This window comes from Erinaceus europaeus, chromosome 11 (assembly GCF_950295315.1).
Source record: "Erinaceus europaeus chromosome 11, mEriEur2.1, whole genome shotgun sequence".
NCBI lineage: Eukaryota > Metazoa > Chordata > Mammalia > Eulipotyphla > Erinaceidae > Erinaceus > Erinaceus europaeus.
In genome coordinates this window covers 89,711,374-89,728,364 of record NC_080172.1, presented here as the reverse complement: position 1 = coordinate 89,728,364, position 16,991 = coordinate 89,711,374, and the positions used below count along the sequence as shown (strand labels likewise).

Here is a 16,991-nt window from a genome sequence, read left to right as displayed (position 1 = left end):
CAATTCTTTTTATCTTTGATGTTTGAATTATGGTTCAGGTATTTGACCAGAGAATGAGAAAAATCTAAATTCTGTAGACCGTCAGCAACTGACTCAGTGGGAGATGTTTTACTTTTCAGTCATGCACATTGAAACATTTCAGGGTTTTTTTTTTATGTAATCCAAGAGGTTAGACTATCTTTAATGAAAGAATTGAAATACGAAGAGAAAATCCAGATTAATTGGGGCACTGTGAATATGGATTCATAGTTTTTATCCACTATTAGAAAATGTTTGGTACCTAATAGATACTATTAGTTATAATTAGTTAACAGTGCATAATTAAGATTTAATATGCTTACTAACTTGTCATACAATAAAAGCTCCAGTCCTGTCTACTTCGAGGTATAGTGTTAATAGGTATTTTATTTTATTTTATTTTAGTCTCTGAAATTTCCACTGTATGTTGGTCACTTATGACAGCTATAACAATCCTTATGAAAGTATCAACCAACAGCAAAGACAAGGAAAATATAAAGCAAAACATGAATTGGTTGGAGTATGCCACACCAAAGCAAATGACTGGAGAGGAGTGGGTGGGTGCTGGTGAAAACTGCTTTAGGGTCTTGATGTGTGATGATGGCAAAGAACCTAAGCTGGTGGTGAGAGTAGACTGTAGACCTACCACGGGGAGATGAGAAATTCTACCCATATATATCAGCTACAGTCCTGTAAACCATTAACTCCTCAATAAAATTGATTAGTTAGCTAATTAATTAAAACAGGGCCAGCAAGATAACGTAAAAAAGGCAATATCTAACATTTGTACAATTCTTTTAATAAATTAATGAACAAAAATTTTTTTGGTAATCACAGTGGAACTTTGGTGGTGGGTGTGGTGAATATTTTACATATACATATTTGTAAAACTGTACCTCTAAAATTACATACTACTCTAAGTCAATAACATTTAATAACATATACATATGTACACTCAACTTATCTTTAAAGGAAGTCAAACAGATGCCAGCAAACAGTGACTCTTTTTCTCTTGCTTCTATACTACATTTTTCTATAGCAGAGATAACACAAAGATTGTGATTGGTGAAGATAGGATAATAGAAAGATACATTATGTACCAAAGTCATACATCCAAGGTACACAGGGTTTGACTTTTTTTTACATGCATTAAATTTATTATGGATTTAGCCATATATACTATATGCATGTCATTTAATACTTTCCTTCAGATATCACAGATATTCAGTGATGGATGTATGTTTAAAAGTACTATAAATTCAGTATTGAACTGAAGAAAGAAGTCTAATATATAATAGATATGAAAAATACTGTCTACTTCAGAGCCAAGCATTACCTTATTTTTATTGGTATTTTGAATGTATTTATTTATTCCTCTAGATAAGATTCTATGTGGTCTGGAATATAAAGAATAAGATTTGGATATGATTTATAAATATCTATTTTCTGTTTAAAATCCCTTTATAAATCCACAAGAATAAGTGAAAGTGTCCCTTTTGAACTCTTTTTTTAAGTTGGTTTTTGAAGAACCCACCTATTTTCTTACCATTTTAAATACCCAGAAGCATAATTAGTATGCCATAGTGTTGAGGGAACAAATTATGAACAGGTAAGAAATTAGGATAGTTGCCATGCGGTGACCAAGGTCTGAGCTGGGCTTCCATTATGCTGGGGGAAACTGCGAGTTATGTCGTCTTCCCCACTCTGTGTCTGTCTAACGTCTTTCCTTTTCTCCCTGAAAAAAATTAATAAAGCCCACATAATGACAAGAAAATAACAACAATAAGGTAACAATATAGAATGTTTTTAAGATGGTATTTTGTTTTAGTATTGAAATAGTTATTGACAAAAGGTAAAATAAAAATAACAACTCTACTTAAAAAGATAGACTTTTTAATTTCTTACTTATTTACAGTGCCTCCAGACGACAAACCTACCCCTTCTGGTGGCCCTTTATTCCCCTTTTCATTTAATAGGGCAGAGAGAAATTGAGAGCAGAGGGAGAAAGATAAACATATGTAGATCTGCTTTCCCACTTGTGAAGCTTCAACCTTGCAGGTAAGGAGCAGGGTCTCGAACCCAGATCCTTGCATGTATCCTTACACTTAGTACTATGTGTACCACTACCATCCCCCAAAAAGATTTATTTATTAGTTAAGGAGGAGAGGAAAAATAAGAGCATCACTCAGGTGTATATAATGCTAGGGAGTGAATCTCATGCCTGGGGGCCCAACACTTTGTAAACAATACAACCCCTCCCACCTCCAGCACAATAGCCTAGCTGTTTAATGAAGCCCTTGAAGTTGTATCTTATAGGAACACCTACATATAAAGCCTATAATGATTTTCCGTACTTTTATTTTGGTTAAAATTTTACTTGGTTTACTTTTTCAGAGCAGGAGACTTTAGAAGTGCCTGTCACTTGTCAAAAATGATCTGTAAACATTTAAAGTTCAGACATTCTTGAATGTTTTATTGGTGATTCTGAAAGTACAGGAAATATTTTGCCAAGTTAGACTTATGATCTAGATAGCTCAGTGGTGTGTTCTGTCCTGTATATTGGGAACTGTGTAGGGAACTGTCTCTCTAGTTCAGATTGCTGTAGGTCTCAAAATTTATCTCTTCTGTCTTCAGATTTTATGGAGAGATGACTTGTACAATTAATATTAATTAAAATAACAAGATTCACTAATTTGATTTAGAAATTTCTCCTGAATTTCACGAGTTTCTGTATTGAGGTCTATTATTTGAATATTTTGACACAAAATATTTGTCTTGCATATATATTGCATATATTTGAAACTGTTCTTAAATTTGCAAGATAAACCAGAGCTGGACATCTGTTCTTGGGGGAAATGATGCCTGTGTAAGTGGTGATATGTAGGTGGAATAGGTCTGAAGTTTCCCCTATAGAATAGCTTTTGCTGTGCATTGTTTTAGCATTATATCCTTGGCTTATATCAAGAAGACTCACAGGTACAGACAGATACACAACTGTAAATATGAGGATGTTATTGAAGACATTGGCTGTATATCATGAGTGGTATATCTTTTATGAAAACCTATCAGAGAAAACTTTCTTAAACTTTGGTGCCAGGAAAATTTATAGCTATATTAGAAGTAATCATTCTCCTCTTGATTTTGGTTGATAGAACATTTAGCATCAAATTGTAAAAGATGTTTGGCAATCTTTTTGATTGTTCAATGTATAATAACTACATTTTAACCTTTTATTTTTGATCTCCTGACAGTCCTTATCACAATGATAAGGACAATCTGGCACAGGCCTCATGGAGCTTGTAACTTTAGGAGGAAAAGGAAGCCATAAACAATGAATCATGCAAATACATGTTAAAACAAATCAATATAATGAAGGACTATTTCACCATAATGCTGAGACTTTTTTTTTTAATTTAAGAAAGGATAAATTAACAAAACCATAGGGTAGGAGGGGTACAACTCCACACAATTCCCACCACCCAATCTCCATATCCTACCTCCTCCCCTGATAGCTTTCCCATTCTCTATCCCTCTGGGAGTATGGACCCAGGGTCATTGTGGGTTGCAGAAGGTGAAAGGTCTGGCTTCTGTAATTGCTTCCCCGCTGAACATGGACATTGACTGGTCGGTCCATACTCCCAGTCTGCCTCTCTCTTTCCCTAGTAGGGTGTGTCTCTGGGGAAGCAGAGCTCCAGAACACATTGGTGGGGTCTTCAGTCCAGGGAAGCCTGGCCAGCATCCTGATGACATCTGGAACCTGGTCATTGAAAAGAGAGTTAACATACAAAGCCAAACAAATTGTTAGCAATCATGGACCCAAAGCTTGGAATAGTGGAGAGGAAGTGTTAGGGGGGTACTCATTGCAAACTCTAGTGTACTTCTGCTTTCAGGTATATATTTTGCAGTAGTTTATGGATATGTGTGAACATATGCTCTCTCTCACAGAAACTGGTGTATATCTAGGTTTTGGGACTTTGTTAGAAAGTGAACCACCTGGGATGGAATTAGAGTATACTATGAAAGGAAAGGTCTCACCCGAGTAATGAAGCTGAAGGGTTGTCATTCCACACGTGAAGTCTCTGGACACAGTCTGAAGTGAAGCATGTTGATGTGGCAATCATTGTGTTGATTAGGTTGCTATCAGCAGATGCAATATTATTTGATATGGATTGGGAGAGGCATACGGGAAAGTGGGCCCTATCCAAGGGTTCCAGGACTGGGGGAAGTAGAGGCTCTATAGTGGAGATATGAGGTTCCTGCTGTCTTAGGGTTCCAAAAGACAATGGATAGTTAATGTTATCATCACATTATTTGGTAATTGGGTTAACTTTGAAAAGCCCTTTTGTTAGGGTTTGCTGTACAGTACCCAGTATCTTCTATATAGTTGTGCTATTGGTTGCTTCTGATCTACTTGGTCTAGGCTTTTGAGAGAGTCCGCATATCAAATACACAGCTTATATATTAAAAAGACTCAGTCTGTGTTTTAAAAACTTTGAGACATACAATTAATTTCCCCCCTCTCATATTAATTAACTAATGATTTATATGTCTACATTTTACTAGGAGTGTACATAAACACCATTCCCACCACCAAAAGACTGTGACCGATCCCTCCCACCCACTCCCATCCCCCACTGGCCCAGGAAGCTGCATTTCTACCCCTCACCACAGGGTTTTAACTTTGGTACCCTACTTACAATTTGGTCAGGTCCTGCTTTTAGTTCTCCTTTCAGATCTTCTTACTCAACTTCTGTCGATGAGTGGGATCATCCCATACTCATCTTTATCTTTCTGACTTAGTTCACTTAACATAATTCCTTCTAGCTCTGTCCAAGATGGGTCAGAGAAGGTGGGTTCATTGTTCTTGATAGCTGCATAGTATTCTATTGTGTGTATATCCACGGCTTTCTCAGCCACTCATCTGTTGTTGGGCACCTGGGTTGCTTCCAGGTTTTAGCTATTATGAATTGTGCTGCTATGAACATAGGAGTACACACCTCTTTTTGGTTGGGTGTTATGGAGTCCTTGGGGTATAACCCCAGGAGAGGAATTACTGGATCATATGGAAGGTCTATGTCTAGCCTTGTGAGAGTTTTCCAGACTGCTCTCCACAGAGGCTTTACCAATTTACATTCCCACCAGCAATGCAAAAGGGTTTCTCTGTCCCCACAGCCTCTCAATGCTGAGACTTTCTAATAGTCTTCCTCTTTGATGATCTTTGTTTTTATTTCTTTATTGGACGAGTAAAGGTTTCAAGATTTATTGATTAAAGGTTTCAAAGGTTTATTGTACAATAATTTGTACATGTATAACATTTCCACATAACAATACAACCCCCGTTAGGTCCTCCTCTGCCATCTTTTTTTTTACTGTATTTATAATAGCGTTTATGGTAATGGTGACACACTCGTGCTTACATTTGTGAATGAATGGTATATGGTACACTTTTATACTTATATTTTCATGGAAACTTTTTTAGTTTGATTTAATGATTGGTTATTTTTCCATTTTATGGAATCACTGTAATATATATTTACATACTAACTTATCCATGGACAGCTAGCTAGCTTACTGAAAATTATTTTCTATTGTAAACAGCAAGATAGGGTTTTAATTTTCAAGGTTGTTTAAAACCATATTTTTTTCTGGAAAGACATATAATATTGGGTTGTCAGAATGCTAGTGATGGATTTTTGTTTGTTTCTTTTTCTAGAAATGCATATTGTCTTTTTCAGCAACCAAATATTAAGAAAAATAATAGTTATTAACCTGGGGCCAGGTGGTGGCACACCTGATCCCCACCTGCAGGGGGAAAGCTTCACCTAGTGGTGAAGCAGGGCTACAGGTCTCAGTCTCCCTCTCCCTCTCCTCCTTCTCTCTCTCCCTCTATCCCTTTCCCTATTTCTCTCCCTCCATCCATCTCCCTCCTACCCTCTCTCTCCCCCTCTCTCTCCCCCCTCTCTTCCCCCCTCATCTTTCTCTGTGTATGCCTAAAATTTTTTTAAAAATCAGTTAGACCCTTTCCCCAAACTCGAAATGTTCATATATAATCCTTACATAATTAGCAAGGGTTCTATTTATTGGAGAGATACAGAAATTGAAAGAGAAGATAAAGGTAGATCTGAGAAATCCAGTGGTATAGTCCTGTTCCTGTCCAAAGGTCTGAGAACGAGAGGAGGCTTCAGTGTGGCTCCATTCTAGGGCCAGCAGACTTAAGACCAAAGAAGAGCTGATGTTGAATCTGAAGATAACAGAAAAGCCTATAGCCCAACTGGAAGGAAGCTAAAGAGAAATATACATATATCTCAGGAGAGGGTAAAATTCTTTGTTCTGACAAGACCTTCAAATTGCTGGTGGGGCATACCCATTTGAATGTTTGGGAACTCAGATAATGTGATAATTGCTGTCATATAGACTCATGTAAGTGTTTTTCCAAAGGATTTCTATATGAATAAATAATCAAATAGCATTTGTACATTAGGTGGAACTTTGTATAGGAAGAGAGAATGGACTGCAAGGACACAGTTAAGGAAATGGAAACTATCGGAAATATAAGGATGTCACTGAATCTGTTGTTAGGACTTGGGTGTATGTGGAGGAAGAGGCACAGGATAGGTTATAAAGCTGTAGAGTTTCAGACACACTACTACTCTAGAATTTTTTTTATTATTATTATTATTATTATTGCTTCCAGGGTTATGGCTGGGACTCTGCATCAACACTATGAATCCAATGCTCCTGGCAGCCATTTTTTTCTTTTTTTTTTTTTTTTATAGGATAGAGAAAAACTGAGAGGGGAGGGGGAGATAGAAAGGAAGAGAGACAGATAAACACCTGCAGACCTGCTTCACTGCTTGGGAAGCTACGCCCCTGCAGATGGGGAGCCCAGGGTTCAAACTAGGATCCTTGAATCGGGGTCCTTGCATGAGTTCCTGTGTTTTGTACTATGTGCTTTTTACCCAGTGCGCCACCTCTTGGCCCCCTCTCAAAACATTTTAGCTTTATTTTCAAAGCAGTAGAAATTAGCTGAAGTCTTCAAGGAATGAGTGGCATATCATATTTTAATTTTTGAGAATAACTCTGGGGATGTTATGGAAGATGTCCTTAAATAGGAAATGTGAAAATTAAGAAAGTTATTGCAATAATTTAGTTGAGATATATTGAGAGCTTGTATTAGGTAATGAGAGAAAATAGGATGTGAATTTTTGAGAGTGCTGAATAAAAAAAATAGATGTTTCATGAGAGAAGATATTGGAACAGAGAAGCTAGAAAAATAAACATGTAGAGTATAGAAGGGTAAGGGGAAACTATTGTGACACTAAATTTTCTAGATTAGATGATGGAATGTGTCATGCTGAGTTAAAAACTGACTAGTGTCAGATGCTAAGAAAGATATGAAGTTGAATTTAGATATATTTTCCTTGTGATGCCTGAGAAGCAGTTACTCCAAGTAGAGTAACCAATCTAGGTTAGGGTCATGCATCGTCAGCTTTGCAGCAGCAGTCCTGAAATCAGAAAGAAGAAAAACAATCCCAAAAGGATATATAAAGCCATAAAACCTCTTTTAAATATCAGGAATCCATGCACTATAAATATATAATTAGTTATATTATTGAAATGAAAGATGATGAGAATAGTTTACTTAATGAACAAGATCAATGCAAGCTCTCAGATAGACTAATGTCCAAAATGGGTTACTACACTGAAATCCTTTGTTTACCTGCATGACTGAGCAAGTAAGCTAGCTCTTATTTGATCCTCAGGTCTCTTTGATAGACAGCACAGCCACATAATTGTTCTCATTCTGTCCATTCTTCTTCACTAGAAGGAATTCTTTACACTCAGTAGCCATAGAAGCCATTTTTATTTGTCAACTAAACTTGATGTCAATCCCTGTATAAGATCACACCTCTTTTCTTTAGGCCTGTCAGCCTTTATTAGTCATCTCCTATATCACCACTCTTCATTTTCTGAATTTCAGCCAAAGAATCCTTCATTCTGCTCCTGCCTTAGGTTCTGTGTATATGGTACATACCTGATAAATAGGAAATGAATGAATGACTCTTCCTTGTGAGTGTGCTGTAAGAGGTAAATAAGAACATATATATAAGAGTCTCTTGTGCCTGATACATTAGAAGTGTGCAATAAATTCTATTTTTCTTCATTTTTGTCCTGTTCACCCATCTATAACCCTGACATTTTTTTCCATCCATTTTGGCATCAATCCACTTTTCTAAGTCTTCTCATCAAGTCAACCTACTGTCTTTGGTTTTTATATCCTTAAAGACCATGTATACTGACAATTCTCTTCAGTGGGCATTTGATATGACTTCATATAACTTCCCTGGACCTTTCATACATGCCCTCTTCTGAGAAGCCTCATGTTTTCTTGTACTTGAATAATTATATATGTATTCCTCTTCTCAGAAAATTGACTGAATACAATTTTACTTTATGGAATTCTAAACAATGAGATTCCTCTGGTGACTCATCCCTTGGTAGTTTTAAGACATCTTTGGGGAGTTGGGCGGTAGCACAGTAGGTTAAACGCAAATGGCACAAAGCACAAGGGCCGGCGTAAGGATCCAGGTTCGAGCCTCAGGCTCCCCACCTGCAGGGGAGTTGCTTCACAGGTGGTGAAGCAGGTCTGCAGGTGTCTATCTTTCTCTCCCCATCTCTGTTTTCCACTCCTCTCTCCATTTCTCTCTGTCCTATCCAACAACAATGACATCAATAACAACAACAACAATTACAACAACAATGAAAAATAACAAGGGCAACAAAAGGGAAAATAAATAAATATAAAAATAAATAAATAAAGGGGAGTTGGGTGGTAGTGCAGTGGGTTAAGTGCAGGTGGCGCGAAGCACAAGGACCTACAGAAGGATCCTGGTTCAATCCCCTGGCTTCACAGGCAGTGAAGCAGGTCTGCAGGTGTCTGTCTTTCTCTCCCCCTCTCTGTCTTCCCTCCTCTCTCTATTTCTCTCTATCCTATCCAACAACAGTGACACCAATAACAACAACAATGGCAACAAAAGGGAATAAATAAATGTTAAAAAAAAGACATATTTGCTACTCATAGAGTACTATTATGATCACCTAACTGTGGATTTGCTATCAGGAATTTGTAAATTATAGTTAGTGCTTATTGACACTAACTCTAGGCAAGCAAAATCCCAGGCATTTTATACGTAGTGCCTTTTGAGTTTGGTTTTTATAGTATTCATGTTTAATATCAACTTGCCCAAGGTCACAGTGCTAGTGATTTGTAAATTAAGATTTAAATCCAGATGGTCAAATTTTCTGATTCCTACTCTTGAATATGCTTTTTATATCCTATAAAGTCTCAGTAGAAGTTCCAGGGTTGTAAGTTAACCTTTATTCTTTAGTGTTTGCTTTAAAAATTTTAAAATAAGGGGCCAGGCAGTGGCATACCTGGTTAAGTGCGCACACATTACAGTGTACAAAGAACCAGGTTCAAGCCCTTTGTCCCCAATTGCAGGGGGAAAGCTTCACAAGTGGTGAGGCAGGGCTGCAGGTGTCTCTCTGTCTCTTTTCTCTACCTCTTCCTCCCCTCTCAATTTATCTCTGTCTCTATCCAATAATAAATCAATAAATTTTAATTTTAAAATAATATGCCATTGCAGTTTAAAAAAATTCTAATAGTTCCTCATCACCTTTCTACCTTAGTACTTCAAGTCTCATTTCTCTGTGGCAACTGCTATAGCAACATTTTCAGAAATTTTTCTTTATCATAATATTTTAACAATGTATTATAATCCTTATTTTAGCTTTTTGGCATCAAAAAGTCAGCTTATTCCTAGGCAGTGACAGTGTTAAATGCAAATGGGCGAAAGATGCATACAACTTGACGCGTTTTTCTAAACAGAAAGGGTTTCCATCTATGTCCCAGGCAGACCTAAAATTAATTAAATCCTTACCTTACCTATTTGGAACCCATAGATGTGAGTTTCTGCCTGAAGAAAATATATTTATAATTGTTCAAAACTCCAGACTGATGAATTCTTCAAATTCTTCAAGTTACCAGGACTGAAGCTGTTATTTGACAATTCACCGATGACTGGATCACCTTGATACTCAGAGAAAAAGAGAGAAAAAAGAGCATCAGCCTTTCCTGATGAAAGAAATTATTTCAAATACACTTTTCAATTCATGGCTTTATGGATTCAGAAATCAAATGTTTACTGTATAAGGTGAAGAGAGTCCTATTTCTAGATCCCTATTTTTTTCTCCAACCCTCCCTTCCTGAGGAAGAACTCTAATTTTTAATCAGAAACAGAATAGTACCTCTATAAGAAAATGGCAACACTTTTTCAGCATGCAACAGAACATTTTCCTAAAAAGTGAGGTTACCAGAAGCACAGAGCAGAGAAATCCCAGATGGCACTAATATTTGATTTCATTTTTAGCACGCTCATATTCAGCAGATGGATTGGACGGCTGACCTCTCTGACACTTCTGCATCACTGCCTGCTACTCCAATTGCCTTTGTGAATGTTTTTTCATAAGGCTTCTCCTGGTACCTCAGAGATTGATGCCTGGTTGCCTGCCTGTGTTATGCTTCATTACGCCAAGGCTCTATGTGGTTTAGAGTTGCTGTATTCGATAAAAGGGGAAATCCTAGCTCATCAGTATCTCAAACTTTTCCTACCATCTCTCAAATAGCCTGTAACATTTCAGAGAGCACAATCTTAGTCTTCTAGGTGTTGCTCTTGATTTGTCTCCGTTTTTAGTTTATCCCTTTTGAATTTTTCTGATTCCTTCTATGGCTTGAATAAAATGTGTGTAGTAATAAACAAAGTCCTTTATAAATGATCAAAGTTAACATACTTACCAGAAGTCTCAGAATACTTAGCAGAAACAAAAATCTAATAATATTAAGTTGAATGTGATTGAATTCCTCCTTCCACTGTAGATTTACTTAGTAGCTAAGAGTACAGACATGGGTTTGAGTTCCTGACTCTGCCCATTTAGAATAAGTTTCTTTGTGTGTACGTTAGTGTTATTGTTAGCCATTTGATAGTTACAGTACTGACACAGGGCAAACACACAGTGAATATCAGTTTACAGTATACTTAAAGAGTTTTGTATATGGTCTTAATCTAAATAAAATACTAAGCATAAGTGGTTTATTTTATTCATTTGTAGATATTATTATCTACTCCATGTATACCAATGCAGTGATGGACTGTAAGGAAACTCAGCACCACTTTCTCTCTCTCTCTTCCCTCTCTAGCCACTTTGTATTTCAGTGATGTGGCTAGCACAAAGAAGCTATCACACAGGATGAATATCCAGCAGCTTCTATGTTTCCCCTAGAATATTGACCCATATAACCATTCTGTAAAATTCTCTTGGAATACTCAATTCTGAGGAGGAATTGGTTACTTAAATCTTTACCAGTTCTCATACTACCAGATTTTGGCGTATGTTTCGATTAAAAAAAAAAAAATCATGGGAGTCGGGCTGTAGCGCAGCGGGTTAAGTGCAGGTGGCGCAAAGCACAAGGACCGGCATAAGTATCCCGGTTTGAACCCCGGCTCCCCACCTGCAGGGGAGTCTTCACAAGCGGTGAAGCAGGTCTGCAGGTGTCTGTCTTTCTCTCCCCCCTCTGTCTTCCCCTCCTCTCTCCATTTCTCTCTGTCCTATCCAACAATGACAACAACAATAATAACTACAACAATAAAACAACAAGGGCAACAAAAGGGAATAAATAAATAAAATTAAAAAATTAAAAAAAATAAAAAATAACACATACCTTTGTTCTAGAAAATATTTCTTGTAGTCTGGGAGGTGGTGCAGTGGTCAGAGCTTTGGACTGTCAAAGCATGAAGTCCTAAGTTCCTGGTTCTTTCTCTCTCCTCCTATCTTTCTCATAAACAAACACAATATAAAAAAGGAAAATATTTCTTATTTAATAGCAGTTTTGCTTGACTCAGGTCTCTGCCCAATCTAATCTGGATAACTTGAGGTTCTTTGATGACCAGACTGCTACTGTGTTTGTTGTGCAGCATTCTTTATGAAGTTACCTTTTCCTTTTTTATAGATCGAACATAAGGCCAGATTATGCAGACTCCAATTTTCATGAGTTCAAGATGCATACCTTCAGCCGGGTTACATCCTGCAAAGTCTGCCAGATGCTCCTCAGGTAAACTCAGTCAAGTCTTACGGTTTAAATGAAGTGGTATAATTCTAAGTGTTTCATACCTTTCTAAAATCTCAGCCAAAATGTATGGAAGTGGGGATATTCCCATAATAATTGGGTCCAGTGACTTTACCGCAGCCATGTGCCTGGTCAGTTCTTTCAGAAGCCCCAAATAGGCCCTCTTCCTCTACTGAGAGTACTGTAAATAGTCCTGTACCTCAACTGACTTTTTTTGCCCTGATGATTTCATATAGGCCCAAATTAGCACCTTTTAACATATCACTTTCTAATTTTACCTTTCAGAGGAACATTTTATCAAGGCTATTTATGTTTTAAGTGTGGCGCAAAAGCACACAAAGAATGCTTGGGAAGAGTAGACAATTGTGGCAGAATTAATCCTGCGGGTAAGTCATGTTTATTGTTGTGATTCTGCTTTTAATTGGGATATAAAACTTTCTAAATGTAATTAAGGCCTAATTTGCTCCTAGTATGCATTTATTGTAACATATCTACTTTTGAAGCTGTTTTTTAGGAGTCCCATTAGAAAACACTTGGAAATGTGTATGGCTTTTATACATATCCAGGATGGAGAGAGTTTCCTGAGGGGCTTGGAAGGTTGTGTCACCCATTTCTGAATTGACTCCCTAAATCTTATTAACATGTTACACATAGAACTACCGCATATAAGTGAAGTGAAACAAGCAAGAATAAAAGTATTCTTCACTTCTATTTTCTCCCTTATTCTCTTAAATATTAAGCTCAGAAATGCTTATTAATGATGCCAGAAGTACAAATCACACAGACAGATTCATGAATTAATGAATTGAATACATTGTCATTTCCCAGCATTTAACAAAAAGCATACATCCTTTAGATTCTGTATAAATATTTTCCCTTTGGATTTTAGAAATAATGCTCCAGAATTGTTCCATGAGCTAGTTTCCAAGACTGTTGGCAATTATGCATTCAGTAGCCTTTTGCCTCTCTCTCTCTGTTCCTCTTGGGCTCTTTCCTTCTCTTTCTTTATGGCCTCTTTATTCTTTCTCTTTCTTCTGCTTTCTCTTTGTCCTTTTCCCCTGAGTTTCTCTGTGTTTTATCAATAAGACCTTTCAAAATCAGCAAAAACTTTTGAACAGAAGAAAGGGATCCTTAACAGCTTGAGTTCAAAAGGGAGTCATGTCAACCTTTGATTTTCCCAAAGGAAAAGGTGGACATTGAATTATTTTGGATAATATAAAGAAGAGTGAAACAGGGAATAATAGCTCATTTCATAGCTGAGTTCAGAAAAAATGGGCAATTGTAGAAAAGGTGTGAATCCTATTAGAGGAAGAGATCACAGAATTCACTGTGATCTCACTTTGCTTCCACAGTAGAGATTTTTTGAGGGCCCCACGAGGCATTATCTGTGCTAGGCAGGGGCAGCTGCAATGAGAAAGATCCCAGCAGAAAAAAAAAAGAAAGAAAGACATACAATTAATTTTCCCTCTCTCATATTAATTAACTAGTGATTTATATGACTACATTTTTACTAGGAGTGTACATAAACACCATTCCCACCACCAAAAGACTGTGACCCATCCCTCCCACACACTCCCACACACTCCCACCCCCCACTGGCCCAGGAAGCTGCATGTCTACCCCTCACCACAGGGTTTTTACTTTGGTGCCCTACTTACAATTTGGTTAGGTCCTGCTTTTAGTTTTCCTTTCAGATCTTCTTACTCAACTTCTGTTGATGAGTGGGATCATTCCATACTCATCTTTATCTTTCTGACTAAGCTCACTTAACATAATTCCTTCTAGCTCTGTCCAAGATGGGTAAGAGAAGGTGTCATCAGGATGCTGGCCAGGCTTCCCTGGACTGAAGACCCCACCAATGTGTCCTGGAGCTCTGCTTCCCCAGAGACCCACCCTACTAGGGAAAGAGAGAGGCAGACTGGGAGTATGGACTGACCAGTCAACGCCCATGTTCAGCGGGGAAGCAATTACAGAAGCCAGACCTTCCACCTTCTACAACCCACAATGACCCTGGGTCCATGCTCCCAGAGGGATAGAGAATGGGAAAGCTATCAGGGGAGGGGGTGGGATATGGAGATTGGGTGGTGGGAATTGTGTGGAGTTGTACCCCTCCTACCCTATGGTTTTGTTAATTAATCCTTTCTTAAATAAAAAAGAAAACAAATAAAAAAATAAAAAATAAAAAAAAGAGAGAAAGAAACAAAGAAAGGAAGAAAGGGAAAGAAAAGAAAAAGAAAAACCTCAGCATTAGTTGCGCATCTACACTGTGCTTGTTCTGCCAGGGCTTCTGTTAGGTCCCTACATGAACCCTTCCACTCCTCAGAACCTGAGCTTTCTTGGACCTTGGAGCAGTCCTTCCCATTTTCTGATAGGACAGAGCGTTTCTACAACTTACGCAAGATCTGTTAACAAAGGAGACATTTGTATCTTCTAATGCTTCTGAAGACCAGCAATGGTTTGCAATGTTGCAAAAGATAAAAGAAATAGCATTTATTATTTATTCCCTTCTTCTACCTCACGCAATTTATCACTTATGTGTTTGTTGGTCCATCTTTATAGACCTTCTCCTTTAATCTCTATTGGGACAACTAAACACGTTATTTACCTATGATAAGAGAGTGTATTTTCACCAGTGCTTCAGCTTTGTTTTGTGAGTTTCAGTCCATAAGAAATAGTAAATATCCTCTTAGTTGGCATGGCTCTTGCATTCTAAGGGGAGTATTCTAAAAGAGTAGTTAAGAGTCAAACAGAGATGGTTGAAAATCTAGTTCTATGTACTAGCTACATGAGATTGAGAACATTATTCAAACTTCCAGAACTTGAAATAGAGGGTCATTATAGGATCAAATTAAATAATATTGATGCTTAGCACAGTACCTGGATACAGCAAGAACTTAGGATATTAATCCAAGATGTGTTAAGAAAGCTTTTTTTTAAAAAAAGAGGTGAGTTCAATCTGTAATTTTGTTAATGTTTTTGTGATGTAGAACAAAGGCAAATAGGAAAAATAGTGAATACCAAACTATAAAGTGATATAAAATAATAGCACTAGAAGAAACTTGAATTTTTAACTGTTATGACAAAGAAAAATGAAAAGAAGTTAGAATTCCCAGCTTAGCCACATGCAAGAGAGGCATATGCCCAAGGTCTGTTCCTAGATCCCTGTTTCAGCATACTCTGACCTTACATGAGTTTCTTTGTATAAGAAGTCAGCATGAGTTAACATTTAGGCCTACCACCTCTGAAAACTTGGTTTAGTTTGAACCCGGATTCACAACTTATTTGCTAGGTGTCTATAGAATCTCTTTGCTTTAACATTTGTAAGTCTTAGTGTCTTCCCTTATAAAATAGAAATATTAACACTTTCAAGCCTTTAAAAGCATGTTTAAAACAAATACCTACAGCAATACCCAACTAAAATGGAGGAAGCTGAGGTGCATTCCCTTTCTCTTTCTATCTGAAAAAAGTCATCTCAGAGCAATGAAGCTCTAGAGATAACAACAGTGAACCCTTAAAAAGTGCCAGTGTCTGTTATAAGTTCTTTACAACTATTAGTATATATAGTTGTGTAATTCTTTTGTGAACTTGATATTGTTGCTGTTCTCAACTTACAGATAAGTAATTTAATACAGTCAAGATTTAAATCCACATACCTCGCTACTGAGTTTGTTTTTAACCTCTGGATTGTACTCTCAGTCTTGTGCATTAGTTCTGAAGACACATGCCAAATATATCCAAAGTGTAGTATGCAATTGTTATAAATAATCATGTGTCATGTTTTCTTTATAAAATATTTTTCTAATATTTTTAAAGGCAGAGACAGTTTTCAATTACAGTTAGTAAGTATAAAATATGTTTAAGTATTTTTTATGTGCTGGAAAGTATTTGGGCATTCCTGGGGGATCATACTTTCCCTCTCCCCATGGAATATTTCAGAACCTGAATAAATTCTGACAGTTTATTTATTTTAACCTCTTCAGATGATAAAACAGTTGAAAATATGAAAAAAAGAGATATAAATAGGAATAAGACTTTAAGTGCCCTGAAGACTAGGTAATAATTAATTACACATATATCATTCATCAAAAGATAGTTTTATAAAATATTGTTCTCTAAACTTTGACATATAAATATTAGGAAAAATGTTTTTTTTCTTTTTTGAAACTCTGGCTAAATTTACCTACTGATGCTATTAATATAAATCTCTTTCCACTCTTGAGTCTCTCTCCGCCTGCACCTTCATGTCCTAAATTTTCCTTCTGTTTTGTACTGTAACAGTATTTTAATTCCCTCCCCCCACTCTCTCTTGCTTTCTCCCTCCCTCCCTTCTCCCTCAACTCTTTCTATCATTTTCTGCACAAGATCTGTAAGAGACCAATGACATTTAATGCTCACAGTCAGTTGTTGGTCATTAAGCCAAGTCCCCTGCATTGCTTGATGCTGTGGTCTATTTACATAATCATTGTCTTTCCTGAGACCTGCCCTGCCTGCAGGGTATTGTTTTAATCCCCACTGGTTAGAACCTTTGCAGCAGCTGCTATGGAAGCTTGCTACCTTCCTGCTCTTTTTCTTCTCTCCACCCCCTCTCCTAGCCATTTCCTTTTCTGACCTGCCACTTCCATTTCAAAGATATAAAGCCATTTTCTCTGAGCAATAAAGGCATTGCATTGTGTTCCCACTCAGCCACGAGTTCCTCGTCTCTCTCTCTCTCTCTCTCTGGTGAAGCTAGACCAGTAGTCAGTTAGTTGGTGGCATGATGTGATAAGAACCTGCCCAGGGTGCTTTCCTT

At 37.2% G+C, this 16,991-nt stretch overlaps 1 protein-coding gene across 2 annotated transcripts in view; it reads left to right on the top strand.

Annotated features, from left to right (window-relative positions):
• The window catches only part of VAV3 (vav guanine nucleotide exchange factor 3), a 351,109-nt gene that overhangs the window by 211,131 nt on the left and 122,987 nt on the right, over window positions 1-16,991 (top strand). For both annotated transcript variants that reach the window (XM_060202170.1, XM_007528282.3), the window contains 2 exons: window positions 12,086-12,187; window positions 12,488-12,588. In XM_060202170.1, the coding sequence (XP_060058153.1) occupies window positions 12,086-12,187; window positions 12,488-12,588 (203 nt within the window). The remainder of the gene's footprint in view (window positions 1-12,085; window positions 12,188-12,487; window positions 12,589-16,991) is intronic.